At 41.5% G+C, this 25862-nt stretch overlaps 1 protein-coding gene across 2 annotated transcripts in view; it reads right to left on the reverse strand.

Moving 5' to 3' along the window:
• gabbr1a (gamma-aminobutyric acid (GABA) B receptor, 1a) overlaps positions 1-25862 on the reverse strand; it is a 126351-nt gene that overhangs the window by 38316 nt on the left and 62173 nt on the right. For both annotated transcript variants that reach the window (XM_063486344.1, XM_063486345.1), the window contains 7 exons: positions 16264-16434; positions 15544-15645; positions 15187-15252; positions 14818-15009; positions 9236-9481; positions 6571-6634; positions 5713-5790 (listed from right to left, as the gene is read on the reverse strand). In XM_063486344.1, the coding sequence (XP_063342414.1) occupies positions 5713-5790; positions 6571-6634; positions 9236-9481; positions 14818-15009; positions 15187-15252; positions 15544-15645; positions 16264-16434 (919 nt within the window). The remainder of the gene's footprint in view (positions 1-5712; positions 5791-6570; positions 6635-9235; positions 9482-14817; positions 15010-15186; positions 15253-15543; positions 15646-16263; positions 16435-25862) is intronic.

The raw sequence follows: 25862 nt of genomic DNA on the forward strand, positions 1-25862 counted from the left end.
AGTGCCAAGGAGGAACCGTAGCAGGATGCTTAAGCCAACGAATCTGGCTCCTTTTGATGGAGGAGTGTCTTCATTAAACGACTGAGCTTCTCACTCTAAACAAGAGTTGACACAGGCACGCTTCTATAGGAAGCTCATTTCCTCAGCTTGTACCTGCTTCTTTTTTTCATTGGTCACTACACACAGCTCGTGGCCGTGGGTGAGGGTAGGAGTGTAAATCGATCACAAAATCAAAAGTTTAACGTTCAGGTTCAGCTCTCTCTTTAACACAATTGATCAGTCGGCCCGCAGAGATCTGATCTCAATACCAGCCCACATAAGCTGATTACATAGCTGATACCCGTCTACACATCCAACAGGCTAATTTCACATAAGGTCTACAGCTGCTGTGAGTCTACAAGCTCCTCTTAATCACCGTCACATCTGATGTTACTGATGCCTCCTCTGCTCTGCGCTGATGTCTTGCTGCTGCTCTCGCAGACATTTAGTCAAACATAATTTACAGCAGATGGAAACAAACATCTTATTTTGACTATAGTGGTCCTGACTGATTTGTAGATCAATCAAACTGTGTGTTTGAGTGAGATGAAAGGATAAGGAGAAACTGACTGCATTAGGGATCTTCATTCAGGAAACCTGCAGTCCATCCATATTCCTCAATTAATCTTCATGTGATTACACAAGTTCAGCTAAATTTATGTGTAGACTTCTGATTAAGATCACAATTGGCAAAATTACTCTCCACATGGATCAAATCCAGCAGGACCAACAGTCGATTCATGTGGTAAAGTAAAAACTAGAAGTGAATAGAAATTTGTATCTCCAACACAAACAAAATGCAACACTGTTAAATAAGAAATCCCCCCCCCCCAAAAAACAGCGTGACTCACAAAGCCACAACAGACACATTAAAGGGAAATTTAAAATAAACGGGATCACTGATGCTTCTGTTCATATGTACCCAATATCGGATGATGACCTTTAAGCCACTCCTAGCAACAGATTTGATGGTAGCGACAAAAATTCTGCACAAAAGCACTGAAGAGCCTAAAGTCTGTTGAAACAGTGCAACATTTAGTCCTTAACAGATAAACAGTTTAGTAGTTTGAAAGGAAAAACATCATCTGTTCTCATAATCAAGTAAAAATGCTAAACATGTACTTTACATCTTGAATGCACAGATTTGCAGTGCAACATGAAACAGTTCTAAGATTTTGTACAAGTATACTTGTTGAATAATGAATCATTTAAGTAAATAATCTGCAAATGAATTAATCTGCCATCGTTGCTTCTTTAAAAAGAAGCACCACCAATTTATCCAAGTCAAGAGAACATGGATGTGAAAAATTCAGAAATATTTTCTTTCTGTCCGTGTTTCCTAAAGGCACAATCTGATAAAGCGCACACAGTTTCTGTCTAATTTTGTCATTTGAAACCAAACATGCATCGCCAATGCTGTACATGTTACATCTACTATGTGTGAAGTACAGCTGTGTTTTTGTGATATATGGAAGTATGACACATGCCATACGCTGCCAGCTTCGCTGCCAGCTTGTTAAAGTTTCACAAAGAGAGAATATTACAGTAGTTACATCATCTTTGCACTTCCTTTGTTTTAAATTTTTATTTTTGGTTTGCAAGGCTCAGAATGCTTTAGCAACTCTACATTCACCCAGTTGCTTTTCCCTCGACACCTCAACACACCTTCACATATTTCTGTTATAGACAGTAAATATCCAACACACTTTATAATTAAAATACTCCTTCCATGATGACTGTGGGGTTGGGAGACTCTAGAATGACCTTGCTAAAAACTGAAGACCACAAGCTTGAAAATAAAAAAGATCTGGCAGTGGTGTAAGAAAGAACTGAGCTTACTGCAGCTCCTATAGCTATAATTAGATTAATTAGATTTATTCTATTAGAATATTTTTTTGAAGTGGAACTGTTGTAATTTCCCATATAATCTCTGAGGTGAAAAGCTAACACTTCAGATTGATGCTCCGTTTCACACACTTTTTCTACTCTTGGCTCTGTATGATGTCACTGAGAGCATATATCCCTAATATGGTCACCTCGCCGAAGCTTGTTTCAGATTTCAGTGCATGATCCTTATTCATCTCCAGTATGAGATGAGTAAGGATTATGATGAATTAGTGCTGCAGTAGATTCTAAGTAAAGCCATAGGCCTGAAAATGACCATAAAAGGTCAACTTTAAACATGGAATATTTAAAATTCCAGAATGTGGAAAGCCATGTACGTGTCTGAATGAATGTACAGTCGTAGTAATTACGGCTCTGAGTAGGTGCACGGCGTATATGTGTCAACTGTCCATTCAGTCAGCGTGTTTGCAGCATATAAGCCCTCCTCCGTCCTTGATCAGGGAATCAGGATGGGAAGTTGCCATGGAGACCCAGCTCTGTAACAGTTGCCACAGCGATCAGAACAAGAGCTGAGCTAAAAAGTGGTTGTTAGGGCGACCGTGCAGAGAGTGAGAAAGCGACGCAAGGAGGGGCGTGGTAAACACAAAGGAAAACAAGCGCAGGGGTTAAGTTAAAAACCGCGCTGTTTACTCCACCCTGTCAGTACATCAAGCACGCCCTTCCCCCATCCCCTCCACCCCAGCTGTCAAGAAGAAAACTTCCCCGAACTGAGTCAGCTCCAGAAAGCAGGAAATTACTCATTTCCTCTCAACAAGTAGATGTCAGCTGGATGTGTCTTTATTTGGTAAACAGAAAAGAAGAAGCTCATTTAAAAAAGCAAACAAAACTCACCTCTGACACTCTGGACAACCTGTCAGTTTCACATCAGCGGCTTCTAACTAGACTGACATCAAGCCTGTCACGTTGCAACAAGCCAAACTAAAGAGCTGGAAGCCGGCCTGATGGAAAAACATGTCGCCTACAAGCAAACAGGTCACCTGTCCCTGGATGCTGATACTGACCTGGAAACTTTACCTCTTCTGGGTTCAGTTAAGCCCTGGCAACAGATCATTTCCTTAAAAGCCTAAAAAAGGCGTCCCTCTATGGGCTGCCTTGGCGTGCAGGATTGATTAGTGGCACACTCTGTCCAGGCACAAGTATGTCACCTCTCCAGGGAGAGACGGGCCAGTAAATCCACAGTACTCGTCTTGGTGTCTGAGGCAAATCAACGCTAATAGGTTTTCACAGTAAACTCAAGTATGGGCAGCAGGAGTTAGAGCACAGGTTTGGGCTTTCTGGCTTGAGTTCGAGCTTCTTTATGTAGAAGAAAGGTGTAAAAAAAAAAAAAAAAAAAAAACTTGTTTGGTTAGCGAGGCAAGCTAACCTAAGATCAGGCAAAGATACTGCAAGAGATGAACAACTAGTCAGCAGTCAGAGCTGCGATGCACAGCGTATGGAGGCCATTGCAGTACTGTGAAACCCCTCGCACCCGACTGCAGCAATTAACTTTAAAAAAATCCATCCTCCCTCTTTTATCAGCTAAAACTCTTCCACCTCCAGGGATTACACGAGCTTGGAGCTCTGAGTGTCAGCAAGGACAAAATGTTGAAATACGGCCCGGAGGACCGTCGCTACAGCATCCCATAAATTAAACTGTCAAACTGAACTATATGTACATCAAACTGGAAAAGTGCATATTTTCATATGACCGTTTTAGTTTTCACTAACTCGGTCCAATTCAGCACTAATGTGGCGCCCTTTAATTCTTTATCAGAAAAATATTAATCACAAAAATTATTAAGTGGAGAGAGTGCTGTGCAACTTCTACAGGATTTTCTTGTTAATATTGTGTAGACCTCCACTGCTACTCTGCTCACACACAACAGCTCCAATGCATGTGCTAATCTTGTGTAGGTCCTCCTTTTGTTATAAAAAAAAAAAAAAAAAAAAACCTGACCCAAAGGGGCACTCACATGGGACTCCTGTGGTTTCTGATACCAGGAAAATGGCGGCAGTGCCTTTGGGGTTTATGGGTAGCAAGGTTGTTTTGGGATGCTTAATCGGATTTGGGATCTGGGGAGTTTGGAAGCTAGGTCAACACCTTGGGATCTGTGATGCGATCTTTGAGCCTTTTCAAGCTGTTTTTGTGGCGTGGCACACTGTCACGCTGCGGGGAGGATATATTTCTAAATGAAAAACCCCACGAGTGCCTGAAGTTTTCCTAGGAGAACATTGCACTGGAACAAGAAAATCAATGTTATTCCCTCTTACTGTCAGAGGTTTTATTGTTGTGGTTTACTGGATTAGCATTGTTCTTTAAAGCAGAAGTTGTACATGTTATTATTCTACAACTGCATATGTTTGAGTGCACAGTGCATGCATTACTGTCAACGTTTCTATATACAAGAATATTTAGTGCACAGTTTGGTTGTGTGTTTTTGTTTTTTGTTTTTTTAAATGGGCCACATTTGGTTGCCTCATGCCAAACAGAGCCTTAACTTATTAGACAGATATGAGGTGTGTTCTGAAAACTGGCCCACATAATATAATAACATCTCCTGCAACACATGCCAAGGCCACTTCATTACTTCTGGGCCGCATTCAGTCCAAACAGTACTTGTTGGTGCTTTTACTGATCCATAAGTGCCAAAAGGGCCCGAATGTGTCCGCTATCTGGGACACATTAACGCGTTTATATCAGCTTTAAAACAAACTTTGAAAACTTCCAAAACTTCCAGAGAGAAAACTCTGCTAACACACACACACACACACACACACACACACACACACACACACACACACACACACACACACACAAACACACACACACGTACACACACACACACAGGCTACACTTATTTTTATAGTCATTGACATTTACACATCATTTCTGCTGTGCATTGAGAATAATCGTCCATGAGTTTGCTTAACCCTTTCCACCCTGAAGGTCTCTGTTACCGGACCAGGCAATTACGCCATGAAATGCAACCTGCTGACAGTTTTTTGGAGGTTGCTGAGCGCAGTGCATACGCTGTCAAGGCCGCCTGCAACTAACATTATTAAAATGGGTGCGTCACTGTTGTTGTAGTCACATCTCTGACTGATGGCGGTTTATTTATCCTCTCATTTACAGTTTTGATTAGGCGAGAATAAGAAATGTCAACTTACAGGTCTCAGCAGATCAGCTTACCATGGTTTGCTGCGGAGTCATCACTGGTTCAATTTGGGGTGTTTTATAACTTGTAAATTTAAAAACGCTTCGACTGAAGGGTTTAAAATCAGAACAGATGCCCCTGTTACTCCAAAACTTGGATTAAAACTGAATTTTTTTTCAGGCATGTATTTAATTCAGTGACAAATATCATACATCAATAGCAATAACTGTGAAAAGCCACTTTGGTTTACTTTTAATGGTGCCAGTTTGCCAGCATGGAAACAAATATAGGTTAAGAAAAACAGGCTAACTCACAGTAGGACGCCGGCCTGTTTGATTACAGTGCATGTGCTGCGCCAACACTTTTAACACATGTTGGACAGTGAGTGCGCAGCCGGCTAATTTGAGGGCGAGCGTTAGAATCCAAATAACTAGCTTCATCTAAACAAGTGGTTACAAAAAAAAATCCACCGTGATTATACATCATTTAGACAGTAAAGGAGGCTAAATTAAGCCACGCAGCGGAGGTCTGAAGTCAAAGCACAAACATGTAACCCGGCTGACTCATGGCATGACACAGGACACAAATACAGACACAGGAAGCTGAGCGATCGGTACCGTAAAATCCATCTTACCTATCCAAACATCATTGCCAAACCAGGAGAGGTTCCCTTGAGAGCTGTCATAGTAACCAATCTTCTTATAACTGCCTCCTACATGTTTGAGAAGCAGAGACAAGAAAGCAAGAAAGGTATGAAGTTTAATTAGCATTGCTTCTGTAATTAATTTGCTCCTCGAGAGTAGCTGATAAACATTTATATTTATACCGCTGCTGTTTAGGCAGTGCAATATGTGAATACAGAAAGAAAAGGCACATAATGAATACGCAAAAGAATCGACAGATGAAAAGGTGGACAAACAAAGAAGCACCAAGGGGAGAGGAAGGAGAAAAGAAAGAGAGGGAAAAAAAAGACGCTTATGTGGCAGTCTTGACCAGGAATACTGATGAGGTCCCACAGTGATTCAGGGATTCGAGTCAGGTCGTCTCATTGTGGATGTCAAATTACCCCGACACCACAACAGGAAATATGAGACCGAATGCGAGGAGAAAGGGGTAGGATTATAAATTCTCATCCGTTAGGACGCCAAAGAGAACAGAGGTAGAAAATAATCCTCAACCTTATCCCATGCAGGGAAACTCATTAAGTCACTGGTGACAAATAGGATGCCATTTCCAGAAACAGCTTAAAACGAAGGCTGGTGCCCAATTAGAGTGAAGCTTCGAGTCGTCACCGCACTGCACCCAGCTCGTTCACATGTGCAGTTAAAGGGCCCCTTAAACTGAGCCTTTTCTCCGGACTGCGCTGAAAGCAGCAATCAATGCATCATTGAATAAATTCAGCAATGATTTTCTTCAATGAGTGACATTTATTATTCAGTCCAGATTCTGCAACTATAATTGAACGTGGGAGGACAGCGTAGAAGCGCTTTACCTTGCAGTTGCTCGATAAGAGTCATTGCCATCCTGGATCCCTGGGCGTCAAACACCACCTGGCCCTGAGACACATTCAAAAAGCAGAAACTTGACATTATTGCAAATAAAAAGCCTCATTTTTAACTACATAATTCTGCATTTCAGGGAATATTACTAGTTATTATTCTTTTCTTTTTTTTGCCAATGGTTGCTGAGATTAACACCAATCCTGTAGCGATTTAGCCTAGCTCACAGACCGGAGATGAAGAGAAATGGGCAAGAAATGCAAACGGCTTTTAAACCAGGCAACCGGTAAAGTTCAGTTCAGCGCCGCTGCAGACAAATAATGATTGTTATATCTTCACGTAGTAATGTACAGTACATTTAGCGCTATATGATGTAGAGCAGAACAGCATACAGAAGAGCTCAGCCATCAATGACAACAGATCGATTTAGTGAGACACTGCATTAAAGGAGGAGCGGCGGGGGGTGGGTGCAGATATGATATATATTCTACATATATTCTGTTTCTTGAACTTGTGTTGAGACAGAAATGGTGGCCTGCATATCTTTCAGAAAAAAAAGGGTAATTAGAAGTAGTAGTTGAAGCAGAGCTGCAGGTGTTTTTGACCATAACGCCCGTCTCTCAAGGGCAACTGCCAGACTGTCGGATGTCTGTGGCGGCAACAAAGGGCCCAGACAGCAATGTGCTTGTGCATCTTTCTATTAGCCTGGCTCAAAATAAACTAAACTGTGAAACTAAAAAAGGCACAAGACATAACAAGAGCTCTGTAGCACAAATGAATTTAGAAAAAGTAAGTAAGCATGATCTCTGCAAGCTAAAGACAGCCAACATCTGTCAAATTCCAGGTTTCAGACAGAGTTCAAAGGTGACTCTCCTTAGTGGTTTGTCTGCTACCACAGAACTGCCCACATGAGCACGTGATTGTCTTTCAAAACAGACCCTCACAGCTTCTCTGTGATCATGCACCATACATATTTACATGTTTTCCCTAGCCCGTTGCACTGTGTATCTGTTTTTGTGCGAGTTGTCCAGTTTTGGAGACATTGGCTCTCTCTCCCTCTCAGATATAATGGAGTAAATTGTGCTCGCCTTGTGGTGTTCAAAACATCAAAAAATACAATTTAACTGAGCAGCAACTTCTCTTTGCAGAAGTCATACCCATCCACAAAAACATCCACAAACTTTAAAGCAATTTCCATTTATGCAATTGTAGGAACCAAAGTAATCACTATGCAGAAGGATGCATGCAACTACGTGTTCTTAGATGCTCATGCTTGTGACTGTCTAATAGGATGTTTTCCAGCAGAATGACAGACAGCAGAAAGATTGTGCAGTGATAGTTGTGGGCATCTCACACCAAATCAATCTAGAGGATTAAACTGAACTACACGGCAGAGCAAAAATATGTAAATGACATTTCGGGGTGAACTGTCCCTTCCGATCAGTGCCCAGTGTTAACTGGAACACAGCATGGAAGGTGTCCATTTTTGTGGGGTGCACAATGTGCTGGCAGACGTCTCCAAGATGCAAAGTGGAAAAATCACAATATTCAAATTCATTTTTAATGCTCAGTGATTGGAAACTCGTTGGGCATCTGGTGGAGCAGCTGCACTGGACTGCAATAGATTATACCCAGTGACACGAGACTGTGCATGGTTTTTATTTTATCCCCACTTCCATACTTTTATAACTGGATTTTATTATTATTATTATTATTATTATTATTATTATTATTATTATTATTCAGTGTATTTCTTCAGTGACATAAAATGCCTTTTGACAAAGTTAATGTAAAATTATTTGATGTATCTTGTAAATTCATATATCCGTTGTTTTTATAACAGGAACCACACAGCTGCAAAGTGCTTCACAGTTTGGATAAAAAAACCCCCACAAATTAAAGAAGTAAATTAGAGAAAGCTACATATCCCACAGTCAAACATACACTCTTATAATTCTTATAAGCAATAGGCAAAAATAACTGGTGAGTGATTCAGGAAATAAGCTGTAAAAATGAGTTTTCAGCAGCTGATGGGCAGAGGGAGGCTGTTCCAATTTTAGGAGCTACTGCCTCAAAAGCGTGGTCACCTTTCAAAGAAGAGCGTGGAACAGTTGACCAGAGAGGTCGATCGCTGGAATAAGGTCTCAGCAGACTTGCTCTGTAAGAGCCTATGTGAGCCTGGCCATGTAGAGCCCACATGTCATTTTAAGATTTTTAAATGAATTCTGAATTTCAGGTGATGTGCAAATGCTGGCTAGTTTTTGTTAGCTGCTTCACCGGGAGCAGCTGAAGCTGGCTTGGGACTGAGCGGTGCAAAATGTGAGGGACGATAATCAGAAGAAAATTTGAGTATGTGCCAAAAACGTGAAGTTACTGGTGAATCTATGAAAGTTATGGGCACACAGACTGATCTTCCCTGTTATTGCTGTGTTTCTAGTCAAAAAAGGGGTATTTACTTATATTTCATATTATTGGATTTTGCATAATTTGAACCTAATTGTTCTAATTAATAATAACTTTAGGGGCCAGACAAAACATTATTTTAAATATTTAGATTTTAAAAAAATCATATTTCTGAGGACTAACTAACTACAGGGTAGCAGATGTTTTCTTTGCCACTGCTCCTCTTTCACCTTTCCTTACATCTTCTGCACTTACCGAGACGCCTTCAAAGGAGCTCGTGTTGAGGGCCCTGTAAATCTCGGACGTGATGTCGTGGTTGTTATAGTTGAAATCCTCCAGACGTCGGCCCTTAGCCTTCAGCGGTGCCACAGTCTTATTAAGGGCTAGGGCCAGCGCCCACACTGCATCGTAGGCTAGAGGGGCCTCCTGAAACCCGCCGGTCTCCTCGGGGTTCTTCCCTCCCAGACGAGACATCAAGGCGGCGAGAAACTCCTGTGATGTCTGAGAAAAAGAAGACAGAGAGGACATCAAAGAGCCAAGAAATGCAACACTGCAAAGCAGGTTTACATTGACTCATTTTTATTTGTGTTGCTAGATATTCACATAACTAAAGAAAAAAACTTGAAGAGCCACCAAATGAATCGACCCTCAGATCTTTGGAAGTCATTTCTGGTATTCACTATAACGTGTGTATTTGATTTAGGATTTATTTTTACTCTCCTGTAGTAAACACTTGTTCCCACTTCAAATAAACCGAGGAAAAAAGTGAGCAGCTTCAGAGTCAGAAACCGTCTTTCTGCGACAAGCTGAACTTGGTGGAGATTGGAGTGTTAAAAATAAATTTGGTTCAGAATAAATAAATACTGCTTCTACCATGATGAAATAAAAAAAAGCTCCTTCTATGTGCAGCCAACCTGAACTGAAATCTGTCTGCCAAAATATATGCTAACAAGAGGAAGGGTGCATAGCAAATAGCAGCATGTCAGGAGTGGGTCCCACTTCTAATGGTGGAGTTAGGCTTTAAGATCACACAGGATTAGCATCTGTGCTAACCATAGGGTCTCTTGTGCTGGCTAGAGGGTACTTGGGCTAGCCAGAGGGGCTTTTGAGGGGCAGTAGAGCTGGGCATAGGGGCACTTGGACCCTTTCAATACCCCTCATGTGGACAGGACCCTAAATAATTTATCTTTTGCTTTTCTAAACAGAATAGCCTTCTGGCATTCAGAGCTGTGTCGGCTAAGCTAACCGCTGTGTGTTTCTAAAGAATTATGAAACACAGAACTCCCTGAAAAACTTGTTTGGATTTATCAAACAAGATTTTACTTGTGTTTTCCCTATTTATGCTAATTTATGCCCATCTAAGCTTATCATCTGCTAGTCTGGTGATTTAGCCTCCAGGGTTCCTGAGTAGACAGGATATGCAGATATTAATTCCAAGATTTCCTGGTCCTAGTATTGACCATTTACAAATCACATAAATTTAAAAAAACAAAAAATAATAAAAAGCTCATACAAAGCTTCTGGTACCAAAAATCACTTCCTTTACAGTGATAGACTACCCATCAGGAGCTCCAGCACCTTTTGCCGGAAGCCTGGGAGTCATTTTGGAGAAACTTGATCAGTCATTAAAAATAATACGTAGGAATGAGTGGATGTGAGAAGAAAAAGAAAGGTGGCAGGCGGGAAATGTACAAGAAAAAAAGCACAAAAATCTGGTTGAGGTGGGAACCAGCTGTCCCCTCCTGCTCAGGAGGGGAGGAGTCACAGAGAAACTCAGAGCTCGCTGTAGAAACCAGGCAAGCCGATTAGGTTCACAGAGTCAGTTACCATGGTAACCGACTTAAAGTTTAACTTAGCTCTCTTTCTGGAACAGAAACCCCGGAGTTTCCCTCATCTCAGGGTTAAAAAACTGAATCTTCATGAAACCTGCTCTCTGGAACAGAGCCCTGAACGAAGGATCAAAAATAAAGCGACTTCAAAAGAAACTAAATTCCACCCGACTCCACGTAATTAAGCAACTGCAACTCGGAAGAGATTCATAGTGGGAAAGTAACATTTCTATTTATCTAAAGTTATTGTACAAAGAAAAAAAGAAAATCTCCATCCTCATATTCATTTACGTGCCCTGTTAGTCGTCTCATCTAACCTTTGGTGAGGAAGCTGATCGTTAACTGTATCACACATATCTGTCACATCTCTTTTTTTGGTTGCGGTTGATCCACAGGCATCTTTATTGCTTTGCTACACTCTTACAGTAATCTTAAGACAGACCAGCTTTTTCCTTTTCTCACAAGCATTTGAGTTTAGAACTCATTTTGTGATTAAACACCAATCAAAATTATCTCCCGCTGAAAGCCTGGATACACGCGCAATGGGAAATTATTGCTACCATTCATCATTGTGTCTCTGTGGATTCTTTGAGGCCAATTAGGCCTACACACACTCCAATTCACTTATGTCAAATTCGTCTAATTGAAATTCCACCTTGGCATTTGGCATTTAAATGTGCCACTGCCTTCTGAAAACTAGCTGACAATGTGCTTTGCAGACCCTGCAGTATTGGCATAGTAGTTTAATCTGAGTGCTCTATCTAAGAGTGCTATGCCAATTTCAAACTTAGAAATTGAATTTGAATAGACGGACAGGGAGCAGGAGTTCTGCAGAGTCAGAGAAGGTCGAAGAAAAAAGGGAAAAGGGAGAGAAGAAGAGACGGCGTAAGAGGATTAGAGCAGGTAAACAGAGGAGAGCGACTGCACCTGAGAAGCTAAATGAGCGTCGGACAAAAATGAGAAAAAGCGAGCTGCTGATAATTTAAATGCATAAACTCCCAGGCATTCTCAGCAGTTTAGCAAACACATTATTGATTCAGGTCATGCAAAGTTCACTGAAGCTATGACTTTATTGTTCTTAACATGCCAGCCGTTCCTGAAATAACTCATGCCTCACAAGGATCCAGATATATAAGAGCTGAAACCTGGCAACAGTGATTGAATGACTGCTCAGAATACACATCAACAGGACAGGAGGAAGTCATCACAGCTGTTTATTTACAAGCGATCGCCTGAAGCTGCGGTGCGAGCAAATTAAATTACATTTAAAGCAATTAAAAAAGAGCCAAAAACGCTTTAATCGCTTTAATTTCATTAATAAAATACTTTTTGTAATTACTCTCTGCATATTTTAACTAAAACTTGAATGTTTTCAGATGAGTGCAGCTGCTGTTTTAACTTCCAATATTTCTTCTAATCTTTACCGTTTTTCCTCAGGAAGCTTCGCCTTTTCCCGGGCCACCTCTTAATGACTTTCCCGGTTGACTCACAGCACCATTACAGGAAAATTACATTACATCACACTAAGTCCTGGCCATAGACCAACTTCAGTTAACATTGCTTAAACACCATGCCCAGGATTTTTGGACATTAAGTCACGCTGGTTGTGTTCAAATTGTGTTGACAGGTGTGAACTATATTTAAACAGAGGAAGTGCCTTTAAAGAGCACTAAGTGCGTCTCCAGGTAAAGATTTCAGGTGTGGTTCGAGTGCATGCAAAGCAGGGATGTCAGAGAATATACTAAATTTGATTATATTATGCATACACTGTTAATTCAAGGAAAGAGACAGACTGGTAAATACTCCAATTAGTAGAACAGAGCACAAACCGACTGATATCAGTACCACTTGTTTGGTCCTTTTCATTTTTTAAAAGTCTTTTTCTCCATTGAGTTTTATTGACACAGTGATGGAGGGAAGGAACGGCTCCCTTTTAACAGGAAGAGACCTCCAGGCTCAGCGAGGAGCAGCCATCTGCTGCGACTGGTGGTGGTGGGGTGAGGGGAAGAGAAGAGAGAAAAGAGGAGCATACAGAGACCACAAACAACTAGCAGCTCTTTTAGGCTGTTTTTTATATATATTTTTATAAAAATGAGACGTTAACAGCATTTCAAAATTATAAAATGTAATGCTGTAGGCCAGCAGAGGGAACATTTAGGCCTGGAATAATCCAGCAAGAACAACTGTGATGATATTGTTGTAATGATGGCATTTGTGACCCAGCGATTTCCCTTAGAGTCAGTTTGGAAATACTTTGGGAACAGGGCAACCTTAAACTGTGACCAATGAACAGAGAAGTGGGTAACGCGTCATGCACTGCGAGTTTCTGATGATTGTTTGTCACAATGGCAGAAAGACTTTCATTACTGCGTGCTGTTCAAAGCAGAACTTGTTGGGGCTTTGACTGCCCATTTATCTTGCACCATGTAGGTATGTGGACCTCACAAACAAATGTAAAGTCAGGTGAAAGATGTGGTTATGTGCAAACTGGGGAGGTTACAAAATGGTGTGAAGATATTGAACTGAGAAAAAAAGAAGGAAAAATGAATGTGCCTGGACTTTTTTAGGGTGCTTCACATCAGGCGCACATCTGTACTGTACACGTGAGTTAACCCTCCCACATCCGCTGTTTGCCGTGGCTGTGTACACTTACATCATTATCCCCACTTTAATACACAGTCTGCAACAAATCCTCCAGCTACAGCTCCTCCAGCTAACTTTAAGATGAAATATTACTTGATGTTAGTGGTGGTTTTGTTTTAGAGCCCAGACAAAAAGAACATTCTGCACACTCGTCTGTCTTAAAACCTCAGCTGTCGTGCCAGGAAGCAGATGTGAGTGTCGAGATCTGTCTGCACGCACAGATTTCCGAGGAGACGGGCGTGGCACGAGTGAAGTAACGCTCCCTCGTGTTATGTTTTCAACAGTTCTACATTCCCCGATTTTTGCTACAGCTGGTTTTGACACCTGGTGCGTACTGCACCCATCTGATCTGGACCACGTCTCGCAAATTCAAAGGAGCAGAGCATCCTGAATCTGCCTTATGAGTGTACAAAGGAAAAGAGATTAAAAATAAAAATCTTTCCTTTTTTATTACATTTTTATGCAGGGTTGCCAACTCTCACAGTTCTGGCACTTTTGACTTCACTCTTACACTCTCTCACGCTGCCCAAACAAATACGCCAAATAATATTAAGCCTCAAAGCGCCCTTCCAGCTTCCAGCTGTTTGAGTTCATTAAATACCTGCACGTTTCCAAAGCATCAGAGTTGTGCAGATTTACACACATTTGTGCGCATGGCACAACAGTGCTAACTTCATTAAATATTCATAACTATGAATTAGGCCTTTTCCCAACACAGACGGGATTCGTGAGGACCTTACGCTTAATCACAATCTACTTTTCTGGAACTCTTGCAGGTGAGTTGTCACACACACAGAGTCAAGGTTTTACAATTCAGTAATCTGTTACAGCAACTGCACCAAGGTCATGTCCCGAACTCCATCAGAGCTGTCGGGAGCCGTCTCCTGACAGCTGTTACTATCTATAGCTGAATCGCTGCTATATCTGGCATTTGCCACAAACCACAAAGCTGGAAAATTGGCTGGAAATGTATCAAGTTTCAATACTTTAAATATGAATATTGAAACATTTCAAAGAAGTTGGTGGCAGCCAAGAAGTGTAAATCTGTGTTTTTGCTAATCAACAAAAGCACAGGCGAGGCTGATGGGAACGTCATTAGTTTGTAGACATGAACCAAAGTACTGTATGTGTTACCAGATCCCCAAAGTGCTGGACAAAGAACAGGTGAGCTCTATTTAATGTCATTATAAGCTCATTAAACACCATCATTCGATCAAATTGCCTTAATTACTTTGAATTACGATGTTTTCTCGGTAATCCAGTTACCAACACTCATTATTTGTCAATCAAGCTACACATGTTTTCCCTGATTAATACAACTAATCTCTTTAATGCATTAAATAGAGGAGTGATTTGCATTCCCACCATGTTGGAGACTCCACGGACAGTTTCAGGATTCAGCATGACGATCTCGGTTGTCACGTGTCCCTCCACGGCCTCCGTCATGTTCTCCACTGTGCAGTTGATGGCCGGGTCTTTGATCTTAAACCAGTTGTCTGCGTACCAGCCTATCAGGAACCACACATGCTTCTTCCCGTAGAGCTTCTCCTTGAACACCTGCAGCACAGAAGGATGAAGAGAAAGATAAATTATTCCCAGTTGAGCGTGTTGTATCGCTGCCAAACAAGGAAGTTCATTCAGACATTCAAAGAGCCCATTACAGAGCTCAATTTCTTCTAATAGCCAGTCAGGTTGGGCGTTCTGGGATCAATTGAGCAGGGAAAAGGTACCAACCTCACAAAACACCTTCCGTGCTTCGGTCTCATAAAAGAGCCCCACGATGATCCGAGCATCCTGGCGCTGCATCAAATCATAACAAAACATTGCTTAGTTACATCAGCAGCAACAATATAACTTCACAGTAGCGCAGTCTGATGTGGCAGCACAATGTGCCAAAGTCTTGCCGCTTCACAGGATGGCACATGCTGCTGTTCGGGAGCTGCTAATTAGCATGGCGCATTAATTTCCTCTATCAAATCGCCTCTATGCTAATGGCATCGTGTGCAGCTGTGAGCCAGAGGAGAAGGAGAGGGGGAGAGGAGGGGGGGAGCGAGACGACCAGCAGCTGAGGTGAATTTTTAATCAAAGCACCTTGAGGTTCTTGACAGCGACAGCCGGGTCGGTGAGGAAACTCTGGCGAACGCTGATCTCGATGCCTGCCTCCTTCACCCTCTGCTCCAGATCATCCAGAGTCTGCCACATGAAAGGGAAGGACAGACGAAGACAGACAGGGAGGGGGGCGGGAGAGAGGAGGAAGAGGAGGTTAGAGAGATGAAGAGAGAAGGCAGGTTGAGATTGCACAGAAAGACAAAAGAAATGCAGCTAAGTCCAGAGGGGGGAAAATAAATAAATCTGAAGTGTACATGAGAAACACCAAGAGAGGGATGGAGACTGTGGGCATGTATGATAAATAAAAACAAGACAGCATGAGAGAGAATAGATTTTTTGACAAAGACATGACTGGAAAGAAGAAGAATGCGAGAAGCGGGAGGAAAGAAAGAGCGAGCAGAATCATTAACCTCCATTACAGGAACCAACCCAAGTGACGCTGGTATCGATCGCTATGGCTAGGAGAGTGTCCTGCCAGATCAATATTTCTCACAACCAATACTCCAACAAATTACTTCAAAAAAAAAAATCCTCCATCAATCGCCAGGAGAGATTGCTTAAAGGTGTATAGCTTGGCCTGCTCATAAACAAACATTCAGAGGCTGGCAAGTAAGCAGCCAGGCTCAGGCCATAAAGCCAGGAGTGAGCAAGCAAGAAGAGAGAGCTGAAGACAAAAGAGTGATGAAGATTAAAGGTACTGACGGAAGTGAAGACTTCAGTGGTCTGCTGAATGGTGGCGATACGAGTCCACTTCCACTTCTTGAAGAGCTGCACCCTGGTGGGGTTGTGAAGGGTGGCTGACGGGTGCGTGCGGAAGAATGTCGGGAAACGCTGGCGATTGGACAGGGCTGGTGAGCTGGAACCATAGGAGAGCTGCGAAAACAAAAGAAGCATCAAACAGTTAATGAGGAAGGAGCGGACGTTGTAGACGTTCAGGTGTAGCACCTCCTCGCTGGTGGCCATATTTTAAAGGCTCAGCGTTAGTATTTTGGCCTTTGTGATGCTTGTTTTTTGGAGCAGGTAACGACTACATATGCACAAAAGAGTGCTAACAAGTTTAGGCTGCTAGTTTGGGCTGTCAGTGTAAGTCACAGACTTAATGCAGATGATAACAGAGTGATAAAAAACAAACCAGCAGGTCATGTTATTGTTCAGCTAATCCCATCAAAATGCTTCCAAAGGCACCAAGAGCACAAAGATAATTGAGAGGGCTTGTTGCAAGACATTATAAGAAACAGAAAAGGCACTTAAAGAAATATATACTATATATATGGAAATTCTGAACATGCTGGTACGCTGTGTGAAACGTAGATAAAAATATAAATAAAATATAATAAACCCTGTACTCGCTATAGAACACGGAAAATATATCAGATTTTTAATATGATCTATGAAAGGGTATGGATAGATCCCAAAAACCATTCTGTAGATTTTTAGGGCTATAAAGTTTCGCATTTTAACACTGGAGTCTGTACGAATTGTTGACAGCCTCAAGGGGCCATTAGACGAACTGCAGATTTTGACACGTCTCAAAGCTGGCTTTCGTTTTTCAGCCCTGGAAATTGCTGTTGGTGGAAAAAGAGAGAAAGTAATCTATTTTGAAGGTTCACCCAGTAAATAGATGTTCCTGTCCAAAGTTGTCTTTGATGGACCGGAAAAGAAGGCCATTAAAAAGAAAGAAAACCAAAAACAAATTCCCTATTCCCATTTTCTCATTTTCTTACACACCCCCTCACTTCTTTAGGCTTTCCTATGGCTTATTAGATGTTGATGAACTCCATAATTTCATTTAAAACAAACGAACCACAAAAAACACACTAAATCACTCTTGCAGGGTTCTCCGTGCATCAAGTGCCATGAAACCAAGATTGCAGACACCACGATTACAGACATATATTTAAAAATAATCAAATTATTCTAGTCTCAAAGCAATTTGGACCTATATAATAAGAGTTCTCAGCCATAATACCTCAAAAAAGGCAGCGGGGAAAATGGTTGTTAGAAAATGTCAGTAGAAGCAGAAGAAAACCGTTCCTCTATCAATTAGTCTCACAGTGACAAGTCGAAATAAAATCCTCGACAGGCCTTCTTTAAAATGAGGAACCTGCCGTTTAGGGAGCCATTAAAGACACGAACCGCCTCTCCTACTCTCAGCTCTCATCTCGGCCCCATTACCTATAGCTGTGAGATGTTCTCCACCGGGAGCGAGAGGGGGCTCGATGACTGATGTCAAATGTCATGTGCGATGTGGACTCCCCACAATAACAAATTCCTGTGGGGACAGGCACGTAGACGAAGGCATCAATACGAAGGAGGAGAAACTTTACAGGAAGTGACAGCTGATCTGGGAGCGGTGGCGAAAGATCTGAAGAAAACCACGGGAGCTTTGAAGGATGACACATGCTCAGGTATAAATGTGATGGGTAACATACATACATGAGAATGAGCAACCATTGTGATGGAAGTTTAATGACAGCCACATATGTTTATTTTTAAAGAATATTCAATTCAATTTTATTCATACAGCAGCAAATCACAACAACAGTCGCCTCACAGCGCTTTATATTGTAAAGCAGACCCTGCAATAATACATACAGAGAAGAATCCAACAATCGTATGACCCCCTATGAGCAAGCACTTTGGCAACAGTGGGAAGGAAAAACTCCCTTTTAACAGGAAGAAACCTCCGGCAGAACCAGGCTCAGGGAGGGGCGGGGCCATCTGCTGTGACCGGTTGGGGTGAGAGAATATGGTTGGCCATAAACTATACTGTCAACATGAAGCAACAAAACAGGCAATGAACTGATCATGTCTATCACTCAAAATAATGATCCATACTTCAACTTCCTGTTCATGGCACAAAATGCTCCTTCATTACACTGAAACTAGTTTCTCTTGTGTCAATCCCAAATAAGGAAGCAAACTTGTATCAGTCCAGTGAACAGAAAAGTAAAAACCGCATCAACATTCATGTTCAGCATCTAAGAATACTTCATGTCAGTGTGATAACATACTGAGGTTTGTAATATTTCCTACTGTAGGTTCCTTTAGCTACGAGACTTAAGTGTTGATGGTTTTTGGAGCCATACATAACCATATCTGGAGTAGATGGTGTAGCTGTATCCATAAACTGGTGACAACCTCCCCATGTTCATGGAAATCGTTTGGTATAAGCTTTCAGCTACAGCTGCTGGTGTGGTCAACTTTAAGCTTGGATGAACATTGCAAGGAAAATTCAGGAGATCACCAAAGTCGTTGTAAGCCTTCCTCTCTTTGTCACCCACAAATCCAATCTCACAGTATGACTGGGGAATAAATCAGGGGATAATTATGGCCGTGATGACCAATCCTCTGCAACAAGCCTTGTGTGAATAATCACTCAAAATAATGATCCATAAGTATCCTTCAATTCAGCTTCCTGTTCATCAGTGAACTTTCAAATGTCTGTTAAATGGCAAGAAGTGAATGCAAAAGTCATTTGAGGCCTAGTGGTTGTTTGACGTGTTGCTGTTGAAATTGTGATTTTTTTTATGCAGTTATCACGCATCAAGTGAGATTCATTCAACCGAGGGCAGAGGGCCCCGTCAGAGGTTGATATCACAAAGCCTGGGCAAATAAAACTAATGGGAAAAAATTCCAGACACGAATATCACTACACTTAGAAAAAAAAAAGTTCCTTATTTTATTATCTTGTCCCTGGAGGTGTTGCAAACATAGTCTTACATTTGTGGAAACTTGCCTTAAATCTCTAGTGAAACTGACTTTAGCCCTTGATATCGACCCGGAGGCTGGCGGTCTGTGTAGAGGCACAGGCAGGACTCGGGTTACGAGACTAAAATGTAACCAGTCATATAAAATTGTCACCACTTTGGTATAACCAAACACATTATAATGAAAAGAACTGTAAGGAAAACATGCATTTAAAGACCAGATTAACAGGCAACTCCTTCAGGTTTCTGACACTTGGCTTGTTTAACATGTGGTTAAAATCCAACCCTAACTGTATCTCTAACTGGTTTGCTAGTGATCCAATGCATGCTAAATAGTAAAAAAAAAAACTGTCAAAATTAGGTACAGAATTTATTTATATTATATATTATTATTATTATTTATTCATACATTTGGAAATTGACTGATATTTATGTAGCTCTTCTACTCAAATCTACCTCTATATACCTGGACCTACAGCCAACTCAAACATGGATTGATTTGCATTGTGAGAGGACAAACCCAGCAAAAGCTCAGCTTCTAACCACTGTGCCACCATTATAGAAAACACATACACATTAAAAGCTGTCAGATATATTAAATCTTCTTAACTGAACTTAAATAACCAGTGAAACCTTAAAATCCACAAGAGAAATGAATAGTTTCAGGCCTTCTCCTGACCTTACATGGTAAATGGCCTGTATTTGTATAGCGCTTTACTTAGTCCCTAAGGACCCCAAAGCGCTTTACACTACATTCAGTCATTCACACACACATTCACACACTGGTGATGGCAGTGTGTCTACTTTTTTTTAACATCTTTTTACATCTTTAAAAAAGTAGAGAAAGGGTAACTGAGCACCACTGTGGGAGTCAGCATATGATCGACGGCCGGACAGGTTACGTGTCTGTTCAGAGATTGTTGTGTTGTGTTGATCTTCTTAAACCGGTTTTTAATCATTAGATTGTTATCAGTGCATGTCTGATTTGATGGCTACAGGATCTGTGCTGTTGTATGGTGAACTGTGGATGAAATAATGGCACAATTGCTCCTTTACTGCTTGGAAACCTTTTTGGCCCTCAAATAACTACACATAGATATCTTGTTGTACATTAATGAGCCCCAGTGAAGACTTTGTGAAGACTGTACCTGTCCATGAATTGACTTGTACTGCACCCCTACCCCTGAGGGTGTAGATGTAGATGAGGGACATAAAATAAAGTGGAAAGTTTGTTAATTTGGGTCAACAGAGCGTTTAATGTCATCAACTCAAACACTTAGAAAACCTGAAGTGTTTTCAGCTTGTTTTTGATGGGGCTTCATTAGCACAGTGCCTGCAAGAGTGTAATAATTTAACTGAGGTCAAACCTAAGCTACACTCAACACCGGCAACACTCAAATAACCCTTCACCAGACATGAAAACAGTGACACGAGTGAAATGCAAAAGCTGCTGTGGCAGAAATAGACCCATGCAGCAGCACGCAGGAAGAGACAAGCAGAGTTCCACATCGAAGCTTCCCCAAAACCACAACAATATCTCTCAATTCTCACATCGACAGCTCTCTCGTAGCCTTGTAGCAGATCAATGCCCATCTGTGGCTTACAGTGCTTTTAGAAAGGAAGATAGGGGAACAAATTAACACTGTGCTAAAAGGAGCTGATGGAGAGACCCTCCTTGATCAGTGTCCAAAAACGGAGGTTGCTTTTGCCTCCCCAGCACTGTGATGAAGCTGTTTGACATGCGAGGAGGCTCCTGCAGGCAGAACGCATCCAGAAATAATTGAGTGTGGCGGTTAGGTGGTTGTGCCAGTGGTGGCGTGTAGTAAAGAGAGACAGATCCCTTTGTGTGCAGGGAGAATCGACTGCTCGAGTTGAGGGATTGAGGCGGAAATGAAGAGTGGGAGAGAGCCACAGAGAAAGCTAGAGATGGAAAGGAGGAAGGAAGGAAGGAAGAAAGGAGGAAAAAAATGGGGTTGTAATAGAGCAGCCCAGCTCCAGGCAGAGACAGACAAAGAAAGGAGAGGCGAAGAGTCAGAAAGTGGAAAAGAGTCTTTAACGACGAGGAAAAAAAGGGTGGCAAACTGAGAAAGCCCAGAAACGAGAAAGAGGGGCAGATGCCAACCGCTAGAACTGATTGTTCTCGATGACTAATCTCTGGATGAAACTTCAATTATGGGACAAAGCTAATAAGCAGAGTGCCGTGAGTGACAGAGAGGCAGATCAAGAGAAGAAAGAGAATGAGATAAACAAAATAAACTGAGTGATGAAGGCATAAAAAGCTGAAATGCTTTCAACAAAATCACAGCAGCAGAAGACAGCAACGGATCTCTCACTCTTTTAAAGATCTGGGTTGTGTTTAATACTTGTCATAAATACTGTACGTATATTATGATGCTGTATTGAGGCCAATAAATATTCTTTGTCGTAGACAGCAGCGCAGCTGTCAGTCTTGTAAAGTCTCAACACTAATTAAAGATCCTTTCTGAAGTCTTTTAAAACTGCGTTTGCAGTGTTCAGCTGCACAAAGCAGAGAGATAAATGGCAGCGTTGTCAAGGATTTTATCAGCTTACAGCCCTCTCCATGCTAGGCAGAACCAAAGTTCACCACAGAGACAAAGGAACATGGGACAGCATTGTCTTTTTAGCCTGTTTGTTTGGCATCTGGCTCTCGTTCTCTACAGACAATCTGCTGTAACAGAGCCTCTTTTGTTTGCTTCTGCGGTCCGCGCTGTTAATTTTGCTAATAAAACAACTGGAATGGGATTTTTTCCAGGATTGAAAAAGGAAGCCAACACAAAAAAATGACAAAAATGCAGTTCGTCACATGACCACTTGAGGCTGGTCCCGAAAGCAAATCAGTCTCCACAGACTCACACATTTTAAAGCCAGATTTTAGCATTTTGGCTAATACCATGTTTATAGTTTCGTAGCAAAAACCTGTATGGATGCAACACAAAGACACACATATCTGCTAAATAGTGCCGAGTAACAGAATAGTAAAATACTCGAATCAAGAGTGAAACACGCCTTTCTTGTACAGGCTGCACCATAAAGCAAGTCTTAACATTAGTCAGATAATTCCATTAAAATGCTTCAAAAGGCACCAACAGCACAAAAACAGTCAAGAGGTCCAGTTCAGTGCTTTCAATTAGTGGAGGTGAGGCAGAGCAGAGAGCTATCAGCTGCAGCTGCTTGTGTTGGCCCACCTGTCAAAGCTGCTATTCCCCTGCCTTCAAGTTTTAATACAATGGGTGAGCTATAAAATAAATTCAGTCTCTGTGTAGTTGTCACAAAGTTTAGGTCTAAGGATTCAAACTTTTTTGTACCAGGCTCTAAAAATGCGACATATTTGGCCATTTTAACATGAGAGTTTGGGAACTGACTCATTTATGGAGCCAGCCTCAAGTGCCCATTTACAGTAAGTAACTCTGCACTGACTTAATGTTTTAGCCCTAGATGTTCCTGCTTGGTGTGAGCTGATTACTTAGCAGCCCCCTGTCTGCTCATGTTTACAGCCTGGTATGATCCAATGCAATCCTTTAGAACAGTCCATGGAGGGTGAGTCTAAATATAATCATTCATAGCTCCAAAAAAGAAATGCTGAAACTGGGCTTCACAGTGCTAAATTTAGTGTTGGCTTACAGAATAACACGACTGATTTGGCTATTTAAGAGTTTTCTAGATTTTGCCATTTTAGCTAAACGTGTGGGATCATTATTTTGCTGTAGTTATGTGATCAGGGAAATGTAAGGTATAGGTGTGAAGACCAAAACATCCACCAGCATATTTGACAGATGAAGCTCTTTGATGCTGAGCAGCTCCTTTACATCTTCACACCTTGCTGTTGCTAAAACCTTTTTCCAAACTTCTGCAGGCTGGCAGTGGACACAGTTACTGTTTACAGCAGTTGCTTTAGTTAACCATCTACAAACCTCTTTCAAATATAAGCCGATTCATTATTTGGCAGAGATGCTGACACAGTGCAAAGCAAGTTGGCATGTTACTAAATATTTTTGGCATATATCAATACATTTCAGAAAAAGGTACACCATTAAAAGTACGCCAAATCAGCTCTTCAGAGTTCCTTTTTGCAAAGTGATGAAGACATCCTTTAAGATCAACGTTCACTCTAGCAGGAAAGAGATTCAGGAAACTTAAATGACCAGTTCAGAAATGTTTTGTGCACAAACATGTTATTGCAGAGAACATAGGTAAAGGCTCACAGGAAGTATCGCACAGAGTCCTAAACAGCAGATAAACAAGCCTCAGATTTAGGATAAAGCAGCAATCGATATTAGAGAGACGACTCTCAGAGGACACTGGATTGGTTTAAAAAAACATTAAGGGAACGTGTTGAAAACACATCAGATATTAAAAAGAAAATCAAAATCATGGATATCTATACTGGACCGGGTAATGCGTGAGGAGCGAAACGTTGCCATCTGTTTCCGAAGCATAAAAATGAAAATGATCAACCTACCCAGGACCCACTGCACATTTTGCATCTTACATGGATATGCCACCCTTGGCTACCACTGACCCACCACCAAACATGTCATGCTGAACAATGTTACAGGCAGCATAGCGTTCTCTACAGCTTCTCCAGATCCTTTCACGTCTGTCGCATGTGCACAGGCTGAACTTGCTCTAATCTGTGAAAAACACCAATGATAGATATGCCAATTGTGGGATTTCAATCAATGGTGAAGACAGAGGACGTCCAGCCCTCAGGCCACCCTCGAGATGTCTCTTTCTGTTTGGTTAGAGACATTCACACCAGTGTGTTCTGCTGGAGGTCGATTTGTAGCTCTGGCAGTGCTCATTCTGTTCCTCCTTACATAAAGGAGCAGATACCAGTCTTACTGATGGGTTAAGGACCTTCTATAGCCCTGTAAAGCTCTCCTCGAGTAACTGCCTTTCTCTTGAAATCTCCTTCATGCTTTTGTAACTGTGCTGGGAGACACAACAAACCTTGTGGCAATGATACGCATTGAGGTGTCATCCTGGAGGAGTTGGACTACCCATGCAACTTCTGTAGGGTCCAGGTATCACAGTAACACTGACTCTGTTTTGGCGGTTGTCTTATTGTTGCCCCTCTAGTGCACCTGTTGTTAATTTCATTAAAACCAAAGCAGCTGAAACCGATTAACAATGCCCTCTGCTGCTTAACTGACCAGATCGATATCTCACAAGTTTAACTGATTTGATGTTATACCGTGTTTCTTTGTTGTTTTTGATTCAGTTTTCTTTATATAGCTCTGAGGCACTTCATACTGTAAGGTGAAAACCCTTAAACCTTTGTGAGCAGCATATGTAGAACACAGCCTCAGATTTACAGACAACAATCACCAAGTAACCGAGGAAAATTTTTAATCTCAGTCAAGTTTGAAAGTTAGAACATCGTGTACTTGTGGCTACAACACAAAACTAAAACATGACTCAAAAAAGTCTTATAATCTGGGATATCGCATTAGAACATGCTTTATGTCAAAAATTCAGACCTTTAGGTTCTATGACGCTGGTGTTCTCACTCCTTCCATATTGCTCCAAATGGCCTTAGTTTAACTACTTATACTATTTTCACCCACTTTGCTGACACTGAAAAAACATGGTGAAGCACTTTAATTACTATAAAACTTTTTACTATTATTCAAAACAGTTTTGTGTTTCTCCCGCTACTAATTATAGTGTAGGCGCCTGCTGCGTAAAACTAGGGAATAGCTTGGCTGCAATCCAACCAAACTACCCACGCTTACTGCCACTGGAAAGGGGAAATGATTGGCTACATTCATAAACGACTGCTGTTTTAAAAGTCCAATAACAACTCAGTTTCATGACTGTAAAACACATAACAAGCTTCCAAAATGGAAGCACTAGTTGGACTGCACCAGCACTCCTGAGGGGAAAATGGTGGAGCAAACTAACAAAAACACAGAACAATATCCAGGAAATAAAGAAAAGGTTTTGTTTTATTGACAGAAGTCGGCAGACAGTTAGAGACAGATGTCAGGCCTCAGACACTCAGGTTTGCTCTGCAACCACCTGGCAACTCTCTTTAAAGTCAAATAAGGAGAGTGGCAACCAAATACTGTCTTTATTTTAACCATGCCAGTTATGGTCGTTGGTAGTTGCCTATTGTTGCTAGGTGAAATCAGTTGCAAAAAAAAAGAGTGCTACATTGAAAACCTGCCTAGGTTGCTAGCAGGTTGCTAAGGTCGCCCATCATTGGTAGAACAAGCCGATTCGTCTACAAGCTCTCCCTAACTAATTGCTGAGCAGTTGTGAAACATGAAAAAGTTTCATGCAAGTTGGAAACAGAGACCTCTGCAATAAACACTTGCAAACAAAAATGCAACTTTACTTTAAAGGTGAACGGTTTCAGTTTCAGGTTTGCATCCACTTCAAAGTTTCACTGCTGCTCAGTGAATACTTGGCAAGTTTTTGCAGACAAGTCAGCATCTTCCTTGCAAACTGTGGGCAACTGTGGCAATCTGCCAGCAACCACAGCACAGCAGCATATACCTGTTTACCACTAATTTCACCATGTGACTGTCTACAACCAACCAGCTGCTCATTGCCTTATTATCCTGG

This window comes from Pelmatolapia mariae, linkage group LG10_11 (assembly GCF_036321145.2).
Source record: "Pelmatolapia mariae isolate MD_Pm_ZW linkage group LG10_11, Pm_UMD_F_2, whole genome shotgun sequence".
NCBI lineage: Eukaryota > Metazoa > Chordata > Actinopteri > Cichliformes > Cichlidae > Pelmatolapia > Pelmatolapia mariae.